General features: G+C 42.9%; 1 protein-coding gene and 1 long non-coding RNA gene across 2 annotated transcripts; one reads left to right on the top strand and one right to left on the bottom strand.

Annotated features, from left to right (window-relative positions):
* Window positions 1-236: 236 nt before the first annotated feature.
* Window positions 237-1,596, top strand: LOC109852879. The gene is made up of 3 exons (XR_002250047.1): window positions 237-729; window positions 1,271-1,401; window positions 1,509-1,596. It is a non-coding gene; the product is annotated as an uncharacterized LOC109852879 (long non-coding RNA).
* Window positions 781-4,017, bottom strand: LOC109852878 (vasopressin V1a receptor-like). Its single transcript, XM_020424440.1, has 6 exons — window positions 3,188-4,017; window positions 2,404-2,611; window positions 1,930-2,024; window positions 1,520-1,818; window positions 1,236-1,376; window positions 781-1,083 (listed from the first exon to the last, which is right to left on the bottom strand). Exons 1-6 carry the CDS (start codon window positions 3,487-3,489, stop codon window positions 953-955), a joined length of 1,176 nt encoding a protein of 391 aa, XP_020280029.1. The 5' UTR covers window positions 3,490-4,017; the 3' UTR covers window positions 781-952.
* Between the last annotated feature and the right edge of the window lie 17,709 nt (window positions 4,018-21,726).

Here is a 21,726-nt window from a genome sequence, read left to right as displayed (position 1 = left end):
TTCAAATCAATTTTCTTATTATCGTAATTATCATGTTTGTATAATTAGCGCGTTCGTTTTGCATATGTGTGGCATTACTTTTTTTTTCAAGTTTTTTTTTTACCTCTTTTTGCAAAGTAATGTCTCGAGGAGACAATATTGTCGTGAAAACATATAACTATTCGCGATACAGATACGGGGAGACATATTCGTATGATCCTCGTATGGAACAAAATAATGCGTGTGTTTCGCATGAACATGTGCGTTCTAAATGAAAAAAATATACCTATATGTATATACAGACAGAGCTATGGCATCCGAATGCAGATATCCGTACCTGACGCGCGTTGATATTAGCATAAAGTGTGAGAGCCTCTGGGATGATCGGGATAAAAATGGGAGTACAAACATCGGGGCATAATAGACGCCCCGACCGAATGGAAATACTAATGAGACGGAACCGTGCAAGTATAACAGATCGTGAAGAATGGCGCACGTGGGCGGAGAGATGCGACGAGAATTACGAATAACGGACGGAAAACGTAGTCACACAATTTCTCATTATCCGCTATCGCGCGATATATATATATATATATGTATGTATATACATATATGTGCGATTTGCGAAAGTGAACCGCGAGTGTTCGGGTGCAAAGAGCGCTGAGCGAACGTACATATCTCAACTGGCTGCTGGAGGAAAGTACATATCGGGAGAAGCGCAATCTCTCGGTTTTTGTTTTTTATTTCAAGGTATTTAAAACAAATCTTTCGAACAAATAATTCGATTGTTTTTCCTTTATACAAATAGGTTTTATTAAAAAGATCGCTTATGCACAAAGTAATCGCGCGCGCTCTCTCTGCGCGACGTTTATATGATATATCGAGAGCGCGTTTATACGTACGTGAATGTGTACGTAACACGCGTTCAAGCTACACGTTCGCAGTGTATTCTTTATATTCAAAACAGTTCTTCTCAAAATGCAAACTTTGTTCCGGTCCCTCTTTTACCCGAATATCTTTTTGAGCTCGCAAGTCGCGAAATTCTAGAAATAAACGACGATGTCGTGGATGGCACATCCGACGTATTCCGACGTACGTCTATATCTGGGAAAGAAGAAGAAAAATAATATATAAATTCAACGTTTCACATTCTCCCTTACTCTTTCTCTCTCTCTCTCTCTCTCTCTCTCTCTCTCGTGTGTTTTACAGCGAGCATTACGTGTGATCGATCGCAATGCGGGAGACTGTGATATTACCATATGTCAACGAATAATCTTTCTTTCGGCGGCAGGGATACATCAACGCCGCGCGCAATTCCCTGTTGAATGCGAAGTAGATCCACGGATTAACGCAACTCGTCAGACTGTTCAGGAGACTTAGGATCGTGAAGGGTGCTCCTGAAAAATTATAAGCGGCAACAAGGTAAGAATCAAGACGCAAAAAAAAAACAAAAAAAATAAAAGAAAACAACTTGAAAATTGTTGCGATAATAATTGCGATCGCGTGTTACATGTATGTACACTTTGCAGAACTGATTTACCGGTGAAAAATGGCGACGTGGAAGCTTTCGGATCCCAGGTTGCCCAGAGTTCGCATCCGATGAAAGGGGTGTTCGTGACAATGTACAGAGTGACTACCACAATGGTCTGTTTCACGGTATGGATCATCGCCTTGGAGATGAAGGGATCGCGATTTCGTTGAGCGAAGCTGGCTTTGCTGCTCTTTTTACTTAGATCAACAACTCCCGACATTTTACTGCTCGTCCAAATTGATCTGCATATCCTCGTGTAAGTGTACACGAGCACGATGAAAGGTAACAGGAACTGCGTCACGCTGTACCTGTGTGCGCGTATGTATATACATGTGCGTGAGTGAATTCAGACATCAGAAACGCTTGAAAAATTTATTTGCATTACTGAATGTTTAACGCGTCTCGCGAACGGACATTACCAAGTAATGTAAGCTCTCTCGCCGTATTTCAGGTGAAAAGTCGCCCAACACTCCCAAACGCCCGGCGATATCTCTTGATAGGAGAATATGAAAACCTGCAAAATGCATGTGTGTTATTTTGCAAACAATTTGTAATTTTCTCGTCGCGTTGGACGGACGACACAGAAACGACATGTGTGATGTCTAATTTGGCGGGGGAGTCGTCACGTTTTTTCTGTTTTAAACGTCAAAAAAGTTGCAATGAAAAAACACGGAGCGGATAATATAATACATTTATAAGTGACAAGTTTGTGCAATTAGCGCTCTCATAAATTAGCGCGCGTGCTGTCTGCACGGGATAAAAATTAATATCTCAAGTAAACTGATCCCGCGCCCTCTTATTCTTGTAAAGCAAAACGGTTGAAGCCATGAATAAGACACGTCCCGTCGCGGGTTCGGGCAAGAGGAAGGCGCGGAATTAAATTTTCAACCGACCTGCGGCACACAAAGCACGAAGGCGAGAACCCAGACTCCGTACACCATCATTTTCGATCTTCCGGACGTGACGCCGCAGTAACTGAAGGGATGGCAAATGGCGTAATATCTGTCCATCGCGGTCACCGTCAGGATGTAAGAGCTGAGATACAGACCGAACGGCTGTCCGAATTTGATCAGTTTACACAGCACCGCGCCACCCTGAAATCTGATTCGGTCGAATTTATTTTAATCGAATCGCACGTCACACGAAAGCGAAATCCCATCCGGGAAGAAACTCAAATTTATACGGACGTTCCCTCAGGACCGTCTCACATTGTGAGAGATCCTTTCGCAAAGATATTACAATTATTTATAAAAGCGTACGTATTTACATATTTATTTACAACGAAATTCAATTTCTTTCTCTCTTAATAAATGTATCACTTTTCTATATACAAATACGTTTTTGAAAATGTGCCGCATTTGTTTTTCTAATAGGATAGATTCCGACTTGAATACATGACTTTGAAGAGATACTCGATTTAAATAAGTCACATATAGTTTCTTTAATTGCAGTTTCTTGCTTTTCAAAGAAAAGCACATTATTTCCGATTGAATAAAAGAACTGATGCAAATGACATTTTCGACCGGCATAATATCGACGTCTTTATCACAAAATAAAAAAAAAAAAAAAACAAACGACGCACTTTTTGTTGCTTCGGAAATTTGCGTATGTTGTGGTTAAACAACGCTCATTAAAGAATCATAAGGTCGGTCGTGACGGCGCAGCTTATATGTATACCTGAACGTAATGTCCCAGGCGAGTTGCGGCAGAACGTCGAGCAGACCCGTCAACAGGTCGGCGACGCTCAAATGCAGGATGAAGAAGTACATCCTGGAGATTTTGCGCCGCTGATAGCGTCGCCTGACGTAAAGAGCGAACAGGACCAGAGCGTTGCCGATGATCGTGATGACAAAAATGCTGGTCAGCACCGCGATCTCCCATCTGGCGAGATATTCGTCCCTCGTGTCATCCTCCAGATACGGCGACGACGTCGACGACGACGACGACGACAACGAAGAAGAGTTCAAATCGCGCGACATATTTCTTCTTCGTAATTCGCGCACTCTTCCTCGCTCGCTCGTTTTGTCATTCAGATAAAAATGTTTTCTTCGTTCCCCGTGTGTGGAAAAAGAAAAAAAAAAAAAAAAAAACAAAAACTCCAAAGACTCCGTTCGCGCGTAAACCCTACGCGCCTCCTACGAGCGTGCGACGCGACATTCGCGCGTCGACTGAATATTCATATTTCACTTCCGGTAGCGCATCAATTCTCGTTCCCCGACGCAACGCCGGTAAATATTACTTCTGAAAATATTATCGATCATCGCGGAGTCGATCGTGGATGATCAATCGCGCCAAAATGTTTTCTCAACGAGAGAAACAGAGTTGTGTCGAATCGAAATTCACCGAGGCGAGTTAACGGAAACGGAACGGGCGATTTACAAACGGAAGCGCGCGTTATTCGCACACGACTCTCCCTGTATATTATAATAACACTATTATAGCGCAAAGCGCGCGCGTGCGAACGCGATTTTCTCTCTGTCGATACACGAGCCTCGCGCGCAACATCGATACTGCACGTCTCGCTCGGCGATTGGATCGCGCGCATCGCGCTTCGCCTCGGGTCAGTCGAGTGGAAGGATTGGCAGCTCCTTCGAGTGTGTTGATGAAAAAAACAACAGGCGGAGGGTTCGCGGAAATACTGCGTGGATCTACGTACGTGGGGCAATTACACGAGCGTGTCATCGCGAGGTCGACACTTCGCTTAGCTCGTTCCGCACATTCCGTCCTGGACAAGCAAATAACGCGATAAGCCGAGACTAATGACAGTTATCGGCAATTCGTTGCATGAAGATCTTCAATACGATGCACGTTAATCCAGCAATCATTGTACGTTCAAAACGCGGGGATATATTATATAACGCGAGTCTTTTTTTTTTTTTTTTCAACCGCTACACGCGATGATGCATTGCGATGCCGTCGTCCATCATTTTTATGGATCATACTTAAACGTATTAAATTATGTCAACAAGAACCGTGCTTCGCGAACGGGTGCTTCGCGGGACAAGCGGAATGTTAAAGAAATCGAGAACGATTGTAGTAATGTAGAAACGAGCAATCAATTTTATGTGTCATCGATTGCGACAATAGCTCCGGGCAATCGCAGTCAAGTGGCAGTCGAGAAAAATCGTTTCGGAGCTTCCCGTGCTGATTGCGCGAATTGACAGAAATCTTATATTGTTGAATTTAGTAGAGCGCTTTTCATCGATTTTTGCGCGCAACATACAAATGATCGAAACACACAATGAGAATTTTCTTCGAAAGATGATTTAGACGAACATCAAAGCAAAGAGATTAGACTTCCACGTTTTTTGTCTCCAATTTTGCCGTGTAATTTGTTTGTACGTCACGTTTTGCTTGTTTTTTTTTTTTTTTTTTGCCAATTTGACACAATGCAAATATTCACGTAACTTCAAAGCATAAAAACAAAACACAGACACACAGACACACAAATCTGTTTGAGAGAGAAAAAATGTTAAAGGGTCAGAGTATGGCAGAGTCTTTATACTCATAAAGCTCGTACGCAAAATGAGAGAACGCAAACGCGCATAACGGAGTATTTAAAAAAAAAAAAAAAAAAAAAAAAAAAAAAAACAGAGGTGCGAAAAGTTCAAGTTTATACAATAGGTAGCAGAAAAAAAAATACCAAAAATGTTCTTTTTTCAAAATTCGCCAAACGTAAAACTGGAGACACTTGTGCTGAACTAGAAAAAAAAAAAAAAGGTAAATAAATAAACCGCTAAAAGACTACGTAAACTTCCACGCGTGACTATTCATGCGTGTGACTTCATTCAATAGACTTGAACTCGGTACGGAAATCGTTTTACATTTACAATGAGGAGGATTTTGCTTCTAACATAGTTTTTTCTCCGCACACACGCTTGCCAACACGTTTTTTTTTCACGAAGCGACGCAAATATAGATATTTTTTCTGTTACGCGCGCTGTTTAGCTATTTTAATAGCTCGCGTGTCTATGATTTATTACGCGCGGATTCACACACGTGCAATTATGCGCGCATTAATCAGCGCGCGTATAAATGAGAACGTTCTGATTTATACCTGCGAGTTTATTATTTATTATATCTGATGGGTTTGTAAGATCAGTCGCTGCTGATGTGAATCCGAGCAAGGTATCGATTATTCGAGAAAGAGAGAGAGAGAGAGAGAGATATTGTTCCTCGAACACATCGAAGACGCGCGCCGCGAGCACAAAGCGTAAACTGTAATCTCTCTCATCATCATCGCGAAGAATATTCTCTAATTATTTATGATATCGCGACGGACTTTTCTTACGACGATCCATTTATCGAATACGTCCTCTGGCGCATTCGCCGAGGTCTCTCGGTGCGACGAGGCGCAAAAAGCGTCTTATACTCCTCGCGAAGGAGCGCGCGAGAAGAAGCGATATATATATATATATATATAATAAAATGTATATGTATATGTATAATCTTGCTAATGCACTTTTGACCCGCGGCAAAAAAAAGTGCGACTTTTTATTGACTTTTTCATTCGGTAAATTAAGGTTATTTATGAGTTCGCGCACTTTGTTCCGAGACGCGAGCCAGTCACCTTCGCTCGACGCGGACGAACAAATGATCGAAATAATGTCAGTAAATATATATCGTTTCGAACCGCTCCGTAAAAAAAATATCGTCTTAATTGTGCAAAAACAATTATTGCGGTCCGTCGCGACTGGATCTCTGTCGCAACGAAGTCTTCTTTTTTTTTTTTTTTTGCTTGCATCTCGATGAGAGAAATTGGAGTTTATTTAGCGGTGCGTGTTGTATGCACACTTCAAATGATACATAATGCATACCTTTGTTTCCGAGAGAAGATTTAAATATCAGGTTTTTATCAATCAACCGACATGCGATTTGCATGAGTAAGCGCATTTCGAATGTGACTTATTTACACGCTGTGTTTTAGCATCGCGGGATAAAAAAAAGAGATATCGACACATTAAACGTCACACACTTCCTCGTTGAGGAATGATGAACTGGAGCTTTTTTTTTTTTTACACACAACAGTTCGCCGTGTCCGGTTGGACACGTCTGTACGACTCGATGATTGACTCGGCGGGCGCGTAACCGTAACGTATAATTAATTAGCGAAACGCAATCTCGATGTAAATGCGTTCATGTGCCGGCTAATGATCGAGCGACAATGTCGAGCGAACTGGGCGTGATCGCGACAGCTTCACGGGAACGTTTGTTTGATCAAGGTGTACACGGTTCGTATATTACGCGCCGCGCGGCATTGAATCGTTAAACAGACCAATTAAATAGACGTGTATGAGACCCGCGTTCACGAACGCGGGTCGCGAAAGATGACGAGCGCGAGCTGAAAGATCCCGGCAATCTCCGCAATTAACAACAACAGCTACCTTTGCGGTGTTTTCAAGTTTTATATTTCGCAACGCACGAGCGCGCTCGATTCTCTTATCGCGAGTGTCTTACTCGCTTCACAATCGGTTTTGTACGTGCGATTTTTGCGCCACTTTATCGTGTATTCCAGCGAATAAATCCATTTGCTTCGCGTCAACGTTTTTGTTAAATTTTTCGATAAATTTCTTTTCCAAATGCGAAAACTCCCTCGACGCATATTTTTTTACAATTTGTTTCCAAAAACTTTACGATATGTTGCTACAGGGGTGGGTATTCCTTATATATGATAATTTAATATTTCTTGTCAACGTTATGACATCTCGGAAATACGGGGGAAGGGTCTCTCCCTCGCGGGAAATACCGTAAGGTCGATATTGAGAGCCATTGCTTTGCATCGTCGCTTCACGATGATGCATCACGATGGCGGGTATCCCTTTCGACGGGTGTCGCGCGTAATTGACTCGGAGGGGAGGGTCAATCGAATGCCCCGTTCGGCTTCTCTCATAACTTACCCCATATCGTCGTCGCCGAGCGCATTACTCCGCCCCGGCGGAGGATCGCGCGGGGAAAAAGGGATCGCAATATCTTTGCGTTTTCTTCGACGGAGGTGATGTCGATCCGGCGGCCTTCTCCGCCGCCGGCGCGAGCAAGTGAAGACGTTTATCATTGTCGACGCCCATTCGTCGGGCGTCCGGGGATCGTCTTTCTCTCGGTTATTGCGGATTACGAGCGGGAAGTGCGCCGCTCGATATAAAAGGGCGAAAGTGACGACCTCGACGGCGAAAGAGACGCGCCTGGAGGAGCTTCATAAAGTAAATTACTATGTGCCGCACGTATAAGTCTTGCGAAGGATTAAGGAGGGAACCGGAGATACTCCTCGCGTGTGTCTCTTGCCGGACTTCTCGCGTCCGCCCTTCTTTCGTTATCTCCGACGTTATCGGTCGACGTCGTTGACTGAAAACCGGCGGTGACTTTCCCTCCCTCACTTGGCGTGGTTGCTCGTCGATAAAAAAAAAAAAGAAAAACATCCCGGAGGGATGAAAAGAGGGGTTGAAACGAGCGAGAGAAGTCGTGTAGATTACGACGTTAAAGCGTACGTGTAATAAGCTCGGCGCGACGGGGTTTCTCATTTCGGATTTTCTTTTCTCCTCTCTCGCGGGAGAGATCTCGCGCGAAAGCAACGCTTTATCGCTTTCTCTCGCCGCGGATATTTGTCACCCGCGCGCCGTATCCGCGACATATTCTCTCGCCGGTTATATTTCTCGTCTAAATAAATTCAGACAATTTGTGAGAGCCTCCCGCGTCCCGTTGTTATCTTTCTTAACTATGTAGTGTAGCGCAAGAGTCGGGAACTGAAGCTAATAATTTTAAGGAAGAAACACGATGGGTGGGGGGGGGGGAGGGGAAAGAGGCAAGCGCGAGGTATTTAAGTAATTACAGAGTTCTCTCACTCCTCTCTCTCTCTCTCTCTTTCTTCCACGCGCGATAAATTAGTCCAACAATAGAACGAATACAATTTATCGTGTTTTTATTAGCCTTTTATGCGCTAAGCGAGCTCTTCCTCAAACGTGTAGAAAATGCAGAGTGACAAATGCGGTGGAAAATTTCGTTTTACTCGCTCGAAGCGTTCTTCGGTTCGCTATAAATAGAAGCGACCGGCTAAAATGCTCGCGTCAATGAGCACGCGCTTCGAATTGAAGATATTATCTGCGCGAAAGTCAGTCAGGTGTCGCATTTCTCTGTCGTTTGAACGACAGTAGTCCAAATAGTATATCGGACCTTCCACGATGTATTAATAGCGCTATTTGAGTTGGCAGAAATCGCTACTCCCCGTCCGCGAGTTATTTTTTTTATTTCGGACATAAATATATACCAAAATAAGCGGCGAATTTTTTTTGACTTTTCTCGTTGATTTCGCTCGCGTTTTCTTTGTTTTATTTAACGGAAGACGCGCGCGTTTTTTTCGCGCGCAGAAGAGTTTTCACGCTCGACGGGAGCGTAATTTTATTACGTTTATCTGTAAGTATCGTGTGTATATTGCACGGGAGTGTACTTCTCATTTAATCACAAAGGAAACTATTATGCGAACTCTCTTAGCATAAATTTGCGCACATTTTCGGATTATTCCGATCCCGCGAGATTCCGCCGTGTGTTTCGTTGTATAATGCGGTGTATCTCGCGGGGCGAGATCGAGGGCGCTCCTGAGCTTTTCATAAGACGTAATTATTCGCAAATACGAGAAGGGCTCGAGCGCGCGCGCGCGAACCGAAGGAGGAAAGCGACAGCGGCCGGTGAAACTAAAGACAATGACAAATATTGACGGATAAAAGAAGAGATCAGATCTAACCAGACCGGAGAAGAACTCGCGCGATGGTGTGTACGCAGTTTAATATTAAAACCCCGGACTTTCTCCCCTTTCCGCCCCCCCCATCCTCTTTCCACGCGGAAAGGCGCGTTCTCCCCCTTTTGTCTATATTCCTCTTCCATTGAACTTGCGTGTTCAATACTCGCGAGTGATTCGCTCCCGTGAAACTTTTAATTACGGAGACTGGAATTAATATCGCGCCGGCGCGACTACTACGGGAGGGTGGCGCATAAAATGATCGCTAGACGGATTATAATAAAGCGGGGCATATTGCCGTGTCGTCGTCGTCGTCGCCGTCGTCGTCGCCGTCGCCGTCGTCGCGCGCGCGCGATTATCGATTGCCGGAAACAGCTCTATAGCTGCCTCCTGAATGTGCGCACTCCACTAAAGATACCGTAAACCCGGATTATTGCATTCATAGCCCGGAGGGTTCAATCGTACCTACTATCGATTCGCCGTTTGTTAACATTTTACACAGTCGCGTCTCTCTGCGGATCTCCGTTCCGGAAACAAAGACGGGCAATTGAGATAACCAGAAACTACCTCTAATCGTTATTAGTGCGATTGATTCCAAATGTAACTTCGCACAACGAAGATATCTCGCTTATAAATTCCCGAAGCTCTGAATCAACAGTTGAGCAAGACAGATGTTATTCTCTTTGCTCTCAAAACTTGATCTTTCTTTTATATATATATATATTGCAGTAATTTGTTAATTTATTCAGTTGTTTAATTTTCAAGTTAAAATACAGTTTTCAAAAAAAAAAAAAATAATAATGCCACTGCCTTGAGCTAACAAAACTATCGCCAAATATGCTCCAAAAACTTTATAAGTTGTACACGAGCTCTGAGAAAATTTTTTATGAAGAACATCTTAGGATATATCGACCGTAACTTTTTTTTAAGATTGCACTAAAATCCATAGTATTTTTTATCACGGCCAATTTACTTAATTTAATACACTCGCGGAGAGTATTAAAAAATTTAGTGTCGACCGCAAATTCTTCATTAAAAGTTTTTTTAGTCGGCGATGTCTTTCGTTTGATCTTCCTCCTGTCTTGCTGAAAATCCGAATAACAGTTTCCAACCATATTTTTTTTTTTTTTTTTTTGCATCCGCTCTCTACGGTATATATTTGTGATCGAGCGATTACATTAGTTTTCCCCAAGATGCTTGTTCCACGCTGACTCGATTTTTGCAATAAATTAGAGAGATATCACCTTTTAATTTATTTTCACACCGTTTTCGCAAATAACGCTTCAGTTCCGCGACGCAAAACTTTCGAAAATCAACGAAAATCAATAATTTGTTTGTTGAACAGATCAGCAAAGACGACGAAGTTAAAAATACTTTCCGCTCAGGAGTAAAGCGCGATATTATTCCTCGACTGTGAGTCGCGCGGTGGTTATCGCGAAATTTCACGAGAGAGAAACGTGGTTAATTAAGTAACTCTCTCTCTCCCGGTTGAACTTTACGTATTTTAATAATTTTCACCGAGATTCAATAAAGACTCCGCGCGCAATAATAAGCGGGCGCACGCGCGCGGGCGGCGTTCCAGCTGATGACGGATCCGCGTGCTCACACGCGAGGCAACTAAATTGGCGAGAGTTACTGCGAATTTCACGCCCCGGTGTAAAGCAGCTCGGAAGGAAAATTAAAGAGGACGCGACTCACTGTGTGTGCCCGGGCGAAGAGCACACGCAGAAGAAGCGAACGAAGAAAACGTAGCGCGCTGTAATTTCGCGCTTCGTAAGCTTTCTCTCTCTCTGAACGGACCGCGACGTGCTCTCGCACAACTCCGGGCGTCGGACACCGGCAAAAACCGGTTTAGTAACTGAGGTTTAATTGTCTGTCTTCGAAGGGCTAATAGCTCTCTCTCTCTCTCTTTCTTTCTCTGTCTCTCTCTCTCTCCCTCTCGCGCTTGTCTTAATCAGATAACGAAGAAATTAATTGTGAATCGCGCGCGCAACTTGCTGATTCTTTCGCGTTGATTGCGAACTGCATGGAAAAATTCAGCGAATGCAATCAACAATAATTAAAGCGGTAAGATTAATTGCTAATAAGATTGTGTTATTATTTACAAAAGAATCTTGGTTGAATAGAAAAACAGCGATAACCACGACTGATGCTAATTGCAGAATGCGATTGAAGAAGTATTTTTTTTTTTTTTAAAGATATTTTAATTATTCGTATATAAAATATATAACTCTCTTTTCTCTCTCTCTCTCTCTCTCTCTCTCTCTCTTTCTTTGTACCAGAATATTATAAACTGACTGAAAGGAGAGAAGAGAGAAAGAAGTTTTTTTGAGCACGCGACACGATTAATCAAGATATTTCATTTCTTCGAGCTTCTTGCGCTCGAGTCGCCCCTTTCCAAGTGTGTTTATGCAACGTCGGGGCAAGACAACAAACGCAAAGACAACAAGCGTACCGTACGCTGTAAAATGACAATATTTCTCGCACAAGTCAGGAACCAGAGAGACGTAACTGTTAAACTCTCTAGCCCGAGCTAGACAAAAATGTGTACGCGCGCTCTCTTGTTAAGGCGTGCAATAGGCAAGCCCGGGACGCTTAGTCGCATGGGGCAACAAAACACACGGGAACTTCTAGGGAACTTCCGACCGTGGCTTGAAATCTTGTTAAATAATTTAGCTCTTTTGTGTACCCTCCTCCAGCTTCTTCCTCACAAGCGCGCTGCACGCCCCGGCTTCTCTAAATGCAAAATACAGATGACTAAGCTCTCTTTATTATGACTTGATATCCCATTCGCTAAAAGCGCGCTCTCTTGCAACCGAGATCTCTCTCTCTCTCTTCTCTTTCTCTCCGCGGATTCTCTCTCTTGTTACATCGAAACAGTTTATATATAATCGTAAAAACAAAATTTATGTACAAATTTGCACGCACGTGAGAGGTATATTATTTTTACACGCGAGTTTTAGCGCAAAACAGTTTGTGAACGCGCGTCCCGCTCTCTTCGCCGTGTGTGTTTTTTTCAAAATTATCCACTCCGAAACCGATATCCAAAATATCGATTGTCTACACTTCTCGTCAATAGCGTTAGCTCCGAAAGAGATTCGTGCGTCTGTTCGTTTAGGCGGTGAATTTAATTATAATTCACACTTTTATTATTTATCCAATCAATTTCCTCGCAAGACTCCGAGAACCATATCGGAAACGTAATAAAATTACGATTTTGCGAACACAAAACGGGTAATTTTACAAAACAAACCGACAGACATATAAGAGATCTTGTTTTTCTTGAGGATTTTAATGAGGCGCAACAAAATGATGATGGAAAGTGGTCGGATTAAGTAAAGTTCCCGCGAGTTTGGTCGCGCTGAGAGAACGGGACGAACACACCGCAAGTGGAATAAAAAGATGACTGGCCCGGCGGAGTGGGTTGACCCGAGCGGAGACGACAACATAAGGGCCCGGCGCAAATAAGGGGACGAGCCGTCGTCGTCTCTCAATGAGAGTTCGCCGTGCCGGCCGCCTCTCCGTTGCATTTAAGTATAAAGTTACTAATGGACGTAGCGGCGCAGCGCGCGACGCAGCACAAACAGCCGACAGAGCCGCCGTGGTAGGTCGACGACAAACACGGTTAGCGACGATATAACTCGTCCGCTCGGAAAATGGAGAATGACTGTATGACCGGAGGGGAGTTGCCGACCGGCTTGTAATTTCGTACCGGTACGCGATACATCGACTAATTATGTTGATATGCGCGCGTCCGCCGACGGTTAGCCGCGGAATTTTATTGTCCGAAATAGCGTTCGATTCTCCCCGCGAAACAGATTCGACCGAACGGTCCGATTAAAAAAGTATCCGAATACCGCAATCGAAATGAAAAAGAAAGAACATGTGAGAACATGTTGTGAATCATATTTATTTTATAAAGATTGTAGCTTCGGAAAACGCTTTTCTGAAAACGCTCTCTTTCGCGTCAGTGGAACAAACGTGTTATCCAACACGTCACAATGCCGTACTTTGATTTGTCGTCGCGAAGCGAATTTAGAATTTTTTATTTATTTAAATCTTGAGATATATAATGTAATCTTGTTTAGACATTCACTTATTTCCTTACCGTATTTTTAACTGACGTATATTGCATTTATCGTGTCAAACGTGTCACTCCAGAACGCGCGCTTGTGCATTGATCCGCGATATAGAATAATTTATATCACATGAGATGACGTATATCGAGTGTTCCGCGGCACAGATTCGGCTTTTCATCACGACTGACCTTTATCAATCTCACTGACTGGATGTTTATTTATTTATTTATTTATTTTTTATAAGCGCAACGAAAACGAATACAAAAAACAGCAGCGCGCTGTATTTCAAATAAGAGAGATGCAATTAAAAAAAAAAAAAAAAAAAAAAAAAAGAGAAAAAAGCAAAACACATGTACAGCAACAAAATGTACGCGCACCTATACATATTTGATTCTTTACTTTACCAACGTAATTTTGTCGCGAGTTTCTGATGATGGTGAAGCGAGAAACTTTCGCTCACGGTAATCTTGCAGCACTTTGTGAACAATACTGCATTATTGCTGGTCCCCCGTATATGCAACGTTCGCAAAGTTGCGGAAGGAAAGTTCCCATGAGGTAATAGTGGTTAGTCGCCTATTAACAATTCCGTATACATACACATTTTTGGGTTACGAGGAGGAGCAAGATAGAGGTACGCGCGCGCAGCTATTACACGAGTCCGCTCGTTGTGGCGTAAATGCACTAAGAAGCCGGTAGGGCGGACAGAATAAGCCCAAGCAAGCCAAGCCTAAGCTTCATTAAGAACTTACTCGGCCGTCCAATGGCCGTGTTTGTTCACCGAAGTTCCCACCGACGTGGGTCTAAGGGGGTCTAATATACGTTTATACACACAAGACACGAGACTTTACATCGTTGTACCGACCGTTTACATTATCTGGGAGAGAGAGAGAGAGAGAGAAAAGAAAGAGAGAGAGAGAGAGAGAGAGAGAGAGAGAGAGAGAGAGAGATAGTGAAGTAACGCTCTCTTGCATTACAGTGTGCGGCGGCGGCAAGGGCGTTTCCTTAAAATTTAATTACGCAAGCTCTCGCGGCCGACTTTGAATGAATCTCTCGCGGACTTCGAGTAGGTGCCGCGCTCTCATTACGGGTCTTAAGGACGCCTAAGAGCTTCCATTATGTAAGATTTTTTAAGTACTCGGTGAGAGAAGAGAAAGAGAGAGATGGAAAAATTAAGTTGCCGCGGCGCCGCGGCTAAGTACGCTTAAGCGTCCGCAGAGAAGATGGAATAAGAGCCTTGCCGCACATCTCAGTTTTCCCGAAGTCCTTAACAAGCGTCGCGGCCGCGAAAAAGGCCGCGCGCGACAAATTCCCGATAAATTATGTCTCCGATGTCGCGTCTTTCGAAAACTCGCGCACACGATGCGAGAAGAACGGGAGGAAAATTAATGAGGGCCGCGCGCGAAACTGCTTTTCGAGTCTTCGTAACAGTCACAAGAGACGATACGGAGAACCGATAAATCTGTTGTTTTTTGTTATATATAAGACGGCGCGCGCCGAATGCAATTAATTATCTTTTATCGTTATGATTCTATTAGTCTAGAAGTTTGTCGAGCGTATTTTCGAATAATCGGCTTAGCTCTGTGGTGTTGACTCCAAAGTTGATAACAAGAAGACTTATTTCTTTGGAAAACTTTCTAAGAATTTGGTCACACTTTTTAATTATTTAACGAATGTTGAAGCATATTTTTCACTCAATCTTGTTGCGCTATTGAAAATTGTTTTGCATTTTATAAAACAATAAATATTGAAAAATTTTCTAATATATCGCAACCACGAATGTTGTTACACAGCAAATAATCTTTCTCGTTTCCAAGTTTGTACATTTTTTCAAATTTTTTTAATTGTGAACATTTATTAAAACTAGAGACTCTCGCGCTTTTTTATTGATGCGACTTTTATTTAAAATCGCGCGTGTACACACGCGATGGCGATTTTCGCGCGAGACAATTTTCATTTCGCGTAAATCCACTTACCGGCAATTGAGTCAATATTTTTCCCCTGACGGTGACGAAGTGTTAATCGTCTTGTACGATGCGCGGTGAAATCGATAGGGGCGGAAATGCAATTCGCGGACTATATAAGCTCCCCCGTTAAAATATAAATCTTAACTTTACGGTAAAAATTGTTTCGAAAAATTTTCAACGCGGGATTGCGCAATTTTCAGGGTTTCGCTATTATCAGTCATCTAAAACGCGGTAATCCTTTTTTCAACGTCAACAACTTTTTCAATCCGCCGACAAACGATAGGTAGAGACTTCGCGAGTTTAAACGTGACGATGTCACAGACATTCTAGCCGGCAAAATCGCTTTTATAAAACAAAGTTGATATATTTTACGGGCCGATTAATTTTTAATTTAAATCACGGCTTTTTTTCACCTCATCCGATTTATTAGACGGATATTCAAACGTCAAGTCTTTTACAAAATTTTGCAATAAAAGAGATAATGTTTTTTTATTTTTCCGTAGAAACTTTTGCGCGCGCGCTGTCGCGGTATATAGTTTCTACGCACGTTATAGACAATAAATTCTCGATCGTATAACATCTCGATGCGTTCAAAGAATTTAAAATGAGGCAAATACGAGACGAACACTCGGCATAAATCGAGCGCGATTAACGCCGCGCGATGCTCCGCCGCCCGGCGCGGATTGCAGTGAATGAATCACCCTGGAATCGTATACACTATGGTATTATGAACGACAAGGGTGTGCGTTACACGCTCGTTCGCCACCGCAACAAGCGACACGAGCGAAACGCGCTTGTAAATTCGACCGCAATATATTCGCGGCCAGTGGTATAGAGAGAAAGAGAGAGAGAGAGCAATCACGCGGCGCGTTGCCTCGTTTGAACGCGTAATGAACGATTTAAGGTGAATTCATTGTCGATCCATCTGTCACGGTGCATTAGAGCGCGTTCCTTGCGCGCTCGGAGGGATTCAACGCTCCGTCGCCATTTGATTTTCTACGGGCGTTTTATTTATCTTCCTCCTGCGCTTCCTCGTCCGCTTCGCTTTATCTGCATACGTATTTTGCAATACGTATCCGTGCGAAGTACAAGCGGCGGAAAAGACCGGTATTTGTCGGAGCGTGACGACGCCCGGGTAAACTCGGCGTTTCCGCGAGCGTCGACTTTTAAGCATCGTACATCTTGCCTAGGCTGTTTATACGCTTTGCTCGTTGCGATACGCACAGTCGCCAATATGTTTCACATGTTTTTCTTTCCTACCCCCTCCCCTCCCCCCCCCCCGCAACAAGAAACGAGAGGGAGATGTGGGCGCAGCGACGATATACTTTTCCAAAAGCACACATACACCATCGTTATGCGCCAAAGTTTCGTCGGGCCACGCGCGCGTATGTGTATATGCGCGCCAGATGCCGCATTATATATTTATATCCGTAAGCCGAGCGTTTGCTTGGATATTTACGACAGATTGTCCGGTTAAGCGGCTTTGCAGTTCCAATATTCTCGAAAGAGGCTGCTCGCGAGTAACTTCGGGCGTGTTTGCTCGCGCGCCCGACTTGACTGGAAAATAGTTTCGTACGACGACGACGACGACGACGTCCCGGTGCATTACCGCCCTGTGAAATAAATCGGCGTAATCGATATCGCAAGCGGAAGGTCTCAGTCGTCAATTTAACGATACAGTCGTTGCCTGCAACGACGACGCCAAGTCGAGCGTGGAACAAAAGCGAAATTCCACTCTCTTGTTCAAATATGACGACCATTAGTCGTTACTTGAGGTTGTTTGTAATCCAAATGCATTTTATCGACGTATCGCGGCGAACAGCAGCCTTCGGCGTTTGCATCGGATAATACAAAGAACAGGATTATCTGTTTCGAATTTATTTGAAACAATCGAATGAGAATAGTTGTGGGGACGAAACGAAATTGTATATTGTTTACACATTTCCGGATAAAGAAGAATTTTTATTGATTCCCCTCAGGGTTGAAATATTTCTTTAATTATATGTTTCGTGCTCGTTGTGTGTTTAAATAAAAAGATAGGGAGAAGGCAATAACGAGCTACACCTGATGTTCGGCTAAAATTCTTCTTTAATCCGAGGATTTAAAAAAAAAAAGATACAAACGTTTCGAGATCCACTCCATGGGATCTTTTTCAGTGTTTCAACATAAAAAATTTACTAAGAATACATTATCTATTCGCAACAATAATGAAGAATATGTATATCTTCTTCAGTGTTGCTTTATTGTCGCGAATAGATCATGTATTCTTAGTAATCTTTTTATGTCGAAACATTGAAGAAGATAATGGGTCTCGAAACGTTTGTGTCTTTTTTTAAATCCTCGGATTAAAAACAAATTTTACCCAAACATCAGGTGTAGCTCGTTATTGCTTTTCCCCTATATTTTTATTTAAATATTTCTTTACGTTCCTCTTCCATAACCAATTCAAGCTGATTGAAGGCCCGAGATTCAGTTCGATTTTTTTCTCATCGATAAAAAAATCGACTTGAAAGAGACCGGCCCGGAAAACTCCAAAGGTGTGGATTCAAACTCGGGACCTTCCTACTGGCAGACCCCGCACTCAGGCCGCGAGACTACTGGACCTCGATTCTTGAACAATTTGCGTATACTAAAGTCTATAGTACATGTGACATTAACAGTAGAGTTTTGTATATGAAAGTTTTTCAATAATTAGGGCTTTGCGGGCTGGTCTTTGTACACATTTCTGTTGAAACATGTTCTCGAATATTCATATTTGATAACTAAAAAATTAACAAGAGGAAATAACAACTGAGATTACTCACACAACATGGGTTTGTATTATTTATTATTTCTACGAACGTTCTAATGACAAATAGTTTTCTTTTTCTCTACTCAATGTATATTGACTTATTTGACGAGGATTGGATTCAAACAATAAAACAACAACCAACGATCAAGATGTGATGCTGAAAAGCGAACGGAAGGTCCGCATCCGTCGATGAGAGAAAAGATTACGCGCTTTAAAACGGACCGAGTATCGGAATGACAATTGTTAAGTTTTTTATACAAAGTTTTTATATGTAATTAATTAAACTGAGAGAATATTTTAACAAAAAAACTTTTATTTAAACAAATAAATCCGAACCTAAAAGAATCCCACAATGGAAATATACGATTGAACGATCATTGTGGTTTGATAAAAAGCAACGATGTGAAATAATTAACAAGTCTCGAGTATCCCCTTTGATTATTTGCACGAAAATTCAAATTATACTTTCGCCGTGCGATAACGGAATTTTTATTTAAAATCCAGAGATGTATTTTAATAGAGCAGAGAGTTTGAGTTATTATAAAGCGCTTGCACACACACACACACACACAGAGCATCGATAGAGGATAAGACAAAGTGGTGATCTCTGTTGTCTCGCGACACTTTTGTCGACACGAGAAGGGAAAGGGAAAGGGCAATCTCGCGATATTACATTGCGGACAACGCTCCGGATACCGTTTGTATTCTTCGTTATTACGCATTCATCTCTCGTCAAGCAAGGGAAACGCGAAAATACATTGCCGACAGAGTAGTAGTCTAGGAGCTGTTATTAATCCACTCGTTTGTCACGAGCGCTTATCTTGTGCGATCCTTCTCTCATTCCGCGCGTTGTCCCTTTGCGGATATTTCCTCTCCCTTTTTCGCTACTTTGCGCGAGTTGTGAGAGACCGTCTCTCGCTCATTCGCTCGCGATTACGGAAACATTGCATTTACATCGCGAAGCAATTTTTTTTTCCCTCCTCTCGTCGTAATATCTTCAGTGAATTTACGATGTAACAGATATATAAATGTCATCTGCTTGTGTATCTTTACGTGTCTCGGCTGTTATAAAATGCTACTTAGCCTACACGGTGTGTGCGTGTGTGTGTGTGTGTGTGTGTGTGTCTACACAGTTTTTCGTGTATATACACAATTTTACGCTGACGTGTGCGAGAGAGCCTATAAATAAATTTTTAACTGCCCTGATAATAATCGCAAGTAGGTCAACTCCGCGTTTTTGCGAAGAAAAATAAAAAATAAAGCACTCGTAAGATACTTCGTATCACGAATAGTAGTAGAAAACAAATGTAAGTGTGTATATTGGTGTAGGAACGGCAATTCGCCTTTTAACGATTCGCTCTCGGCATGTATTCCGCAAAGAACCATCGCGGTGTGTATGTAAATCGTGTGTGATTTTAGCTTTTATTCATTTTTAATTTTTCGCCTCAAATTTTCTTGTTTGTTTTGAGATTTTCAATAATGACGTGCATGTGTTTTTTTTAATATTAACGTATAATATACATATATATAATGTGCTATGTTACATATGTAATGTGCATTTTACTTGAAAAAAAAATTTTTAATTGGAAAAAAAGAAATGATTGCTTATAAAACGAACTATCAACGTTAAGAGGAAGCATCTTACATTATTATTTCTTGTATACATCATCAGTACAGCGTAATGAAACTGATTCATTATGATTAAAGCGCGGCGGAAACGTTGTTCCGGCTTAATTTCATTACGGTAATGGAGACGTTAAAGGGGGTTAAACGTGTGAGAGGACACACACACGGTCGGAGGTACGTTTTTCGGCCCCGGGCCTTCAACATATTTATTCCCTCTCTACCCTTTATCTTCGCGCTGCGCCGCCGGGGGCATTGGAGGAGGGTGGCAGCTATGGAACGGTCGGAAGCGGCAGACTAGCCGTAATCGATCGGGTCGAGCCAGTGATTAGCGTGTAATCGAATAAGGCCGAGCGATCGTCGATTAGCGATAACCGATAGCCATCCCGTTAGGTAACCGATAAATTGCTGCACACACTCACGTACCACTACCACCCACGTCGCCCGAGGGTTGCCGCGCCAGAGATGCAAGTGAAAGGGCAAACCCGACGGGCAGAAACGGAAGGGACGAACCTACCTTCGAATTTCCCGGGCGAGCCCCCGTAAGTTGGCGTCGACGGGGCGACGGGGCAGCTGCTGCGAGTGCCTCGTTTAATATTCCGCCTAATTCAGCAAATAGGAATGCAATGGGACGCAAGGATCCGGCGATGAATCGACCGAATTGTTCCGCTGAACGGTTTCGCATTTGCGTTTCGCGAAACGGGCATCGCCTCTGGTATCAGGATCGGCGTCCAGGTGCGAGCCAATAAATCGGGCGCCATCGATCGCGCGCGTAATGCCCTTCCCAACGCGTATCAACGGTATCAGAAGTCGTGTGTGTCTCTCCTACGCGGGCGCGCGCGAAAATAATCTCTCTTTAATAACTCTGCAAGTTTTCGATATCGTTGACGAATCATCGGAATATAAACGATGGCGCATACATATACGCAATTAACACGAAAAGAAAGAAAAAAAAACATTTCAAAAGCGGAACGAATTGCGATTTGATCTTTATACAGAGTGGAAGTTGTCTCGCACACGTTGCGTGTGTGTCACGTATCAGATTGCGCCAAAGTTAATCCCGGGATTGTCGTACTTTTCAAAAATCGCGTTCCGAATCGCGTTCCGTCAGTCGAGATACCTTTTCTCTGTTATTTGTTTGATTGAGCGATGTAATAACACGTGTCGCGAGTAATATCGCGACAGATATTCCCTCGCATGTAGCGACAATCAAATTGCATATATACGATTAAAATATAGTTTGTCACTCAAATCGCATTCGCACGTGTTTGCATCAGTCATTCCGCGCAAATAATGCGAAAAATGGTTACTCGGCGCTTGAAAAATTTTTAAATTTTTTAAGAACTTTTGTAAAAACAAAATGGTTTTTTTTTCAGGAAAAATAAAGAATATAATCGATAAAGAGAGAGAGAGAGAGAGAGCAACTGTTGAAATTTCGTTGAATCTTTCTTTCCAATCTAAAAGAATACATTTTGGTTAAACTCAATTTGAGAAGAGATTATTTCGCTTCATCACGACTTATATTTCGTTTTACTTTTATGAAGCTAACTTTTTTAATTACAATTCGACCCCTAAATGTCTCCTCTTTTTCCTTCTCCCGAACTATTCGAACGGCGAGAGCGTCACGTGAAATTCTATTCCCGCGCTCGTCGAGAATCTTCGCGGGATACACTTTCATCGGGCAAAAATCGGACCGCACTTTAACGCTCGTGGATTAACAGAAAATTTATCACGACGATTTATATACGCGCGGTTTAAAGGGCGAACCCGCGAAAAACAAGGAGGAAAAACGAGCATGACGGCGCGGGATACACCCTCTTGTCTCCCCTGGGGAGAGAAACGCGCGGTAGCGCACGCTTCGTTTTCCATGGAGAAGTCGTAAGAAAACAGGAAACCGACTCGCCCGCACTTCTTCGCCGGCCCTCCTCGCAAAAAGGAAGGAAAAGTGCTGTCGGGGGAGAGAATTTCAGTTCCCCTTCTGTTTGCTCCGTTCCTAAGGGACGCGCATAGGAGGAACGGCGGTTAAACGTTTC

Source organism: Pseudomyrmex gracilis, unplaced genomic scaffold (assembly GCF_002006095.1).
Source record: "Pseudomyrmex gracilis isolate BER0280 unplaced genomic scaffold, ASM200609v1 scaffold_39, whole genome shotgun sequence".
NCBI lineage: Eukaryota > Metazoa > Arthropoda > Insecta > Hymenoptera > Formicidae > Pseudomyrmex > Pseudomyrmex gracilis.
This window is presented reverse-complemented; position numbering and strand designations above follow the sequence as displayed.